This window comes from Chiloscyllium plagiosum, unplaced genomic scaffold, assembly GCF_004010195.1.
Source record: "Chiloscyllium plagiosum isolate BGI_BamShark_2017 unplaced genomic scaffold, ASM401019v2 scaf_61901, whole genome shotgun sequence".
NCBI classification, from domain to species: domain Eukaryota; kingdom Metazoa; phylum Chordata; class Chondrichthyes; order Orectolobiformes; family Hemiscylliidae; genus Chiloscyllium; species Chiloscyllium plagiosum.
In genome coordinates this window covers 1-1,527 of record NW_025160042.1, presented here as the reverse complement: position 1 = coordinate 1,527, position 1,527 = coordinate 1, and the positions used below count along the sequence as shown (strand labels likewise).

Below are 1,527 nucleotides of genomic sequence, written 5' to 3'. Positions count from 1 at the left end.
GGAGCCGCTGTGTTTATGTGGTGGGTCCAGTTGGGTTTCTGGTCAATGGTCACCCCCAGGATGGTGACAGTGGGGGATTCAGTGATGGGAACACCGTGGAACGTCAAGGGGCAGGGGTTAGATTTCCCCTTATTGGAGACGGGTTTGTCTCACATTTGTGTGGCGTGAACGTTCCCTGCCTCATGTCAGCCCGACCCTGGATATCATCCAGAAATTGCTGTTTTTGAACACGGACTATTTCAGGATGTGACGAGTTGGGAACAGTGCTGAACATGGTGTGAATGTCCCCTCCTCTGACCTTGTGCATCACAGAATTTGAACTGCATCGCCATTCCTTCAGTGCGGCTGGGTCAGAATCCTGGGATTCCCTCCCTCTGGGGCATTGTGGGTCTACCCACAGCACATGGACTGCAGCGGTTCAAGAAGGCAGCTCACCCCCACCTTCTCAAGGGGGGGGGGCAACTGGGGACGGTCGTGGTGGGGGGAATAAAGCACTGGGCTCCCAGCCAGTGATGCCCATCTGCCAAAGAAACAGTGTGTGGGAGTACTAAGCAGAGGATGGCGCAATACTCAGTGCAAGTGACCTGCCGAGCCTGAGGCTGGGTCAGTTACGATCTGGGCGATAAGTGCTGGAGGGCGATACAATTACAGAGCAGCAGGACCGGTCTGAAAGGACAATTCCTGGCAGCATTCGAGCAAAGTTCCCACATCGCAAGTTTAATAGCAGGACAGGGTTTACAAATGAGATCGCCACCACAGGAATGGGGTCCACACACACAACCAGGAGATCGGTGGGGGGAGTTCCCAGAATCCCGGACATACCCCCGGGTGGGGGAGGGCAGGAGGGAGGGGATTGGCGTCGCCACTACCAAGCCTTGTCCAAGTCCCTATGCGTTCCCATCGGGCAGTCAAACAGCTGGCTGGGCCGCAGGAGACACCTGGGACTCGCCAGCAGATGAGACCGGCCTGGTAGCTGCCGCTTCCCTGTAGCCTTTCAGCAGCTGATTGAGCAGGGTCTTCTCATTAGCTCCCGGGCGCCTGGTAGGGAGAGGGGGCAGGGGGTTCCGCTTGTACTCAATGACAGCCATCCTGGCGCTGTCCTTCTCCCGAGTCGGAATCTGCATCATCCGCACATATCCCCCTCGGAGCTCCTGGAACCGCGGAGCCAGCACCTTGAAGAGTTTCGAGACGAGGTCTTTCTCCTGGAGGGACAGGAGAGGAGATCATTCCCGGGATTAATCCTTGCTGCAAATCCCGCTCGCCCACCCCACCCCCCTCAGACCGGACGCGGGCCCCACAGCCTTTTGGCTTCACTCGGACGTTAAATCGCCTTTCACAGAGTCTGGTGCCAGTTTTACAGTGGGGGCCCACTGACCCTCACTCTCATCATGGGCAGAACGGGGTGGTGCAACAACCACAGGACAGATTCAGGCAACATTACCCAGCTAATACTTTCAGGAACGGAGGGCGCAGGCACTGTAACAAGGTCAGGGCTGAGGGAGTGCCGTACTGTCAGAGGGTCAGTGC

General features: G+C 57.4%; 1 protein-coding gene across 1 annotated transcript; it reads right to left on the bottom strand.

The window, feature by feature from the left end:
* Nucleotides 1–696: 696 nt before the first annotated feature.
* On the bottom strand, nucleotides 697–1,208 carry mrpl17 (mitochondrial ribosomal protein L17; the record flags this gene model as incomplete). Its single annotated transcript, XM_043684297.1, has 1 exon — nucleotides 697–1,208. A coding segment is annotated over one exon (300 nt), but the record flags the coding sequence as incomplete, so codon positions are not given.
* Nucleotides 1,209–1,527: the final 319 nt, after the last annotated feature.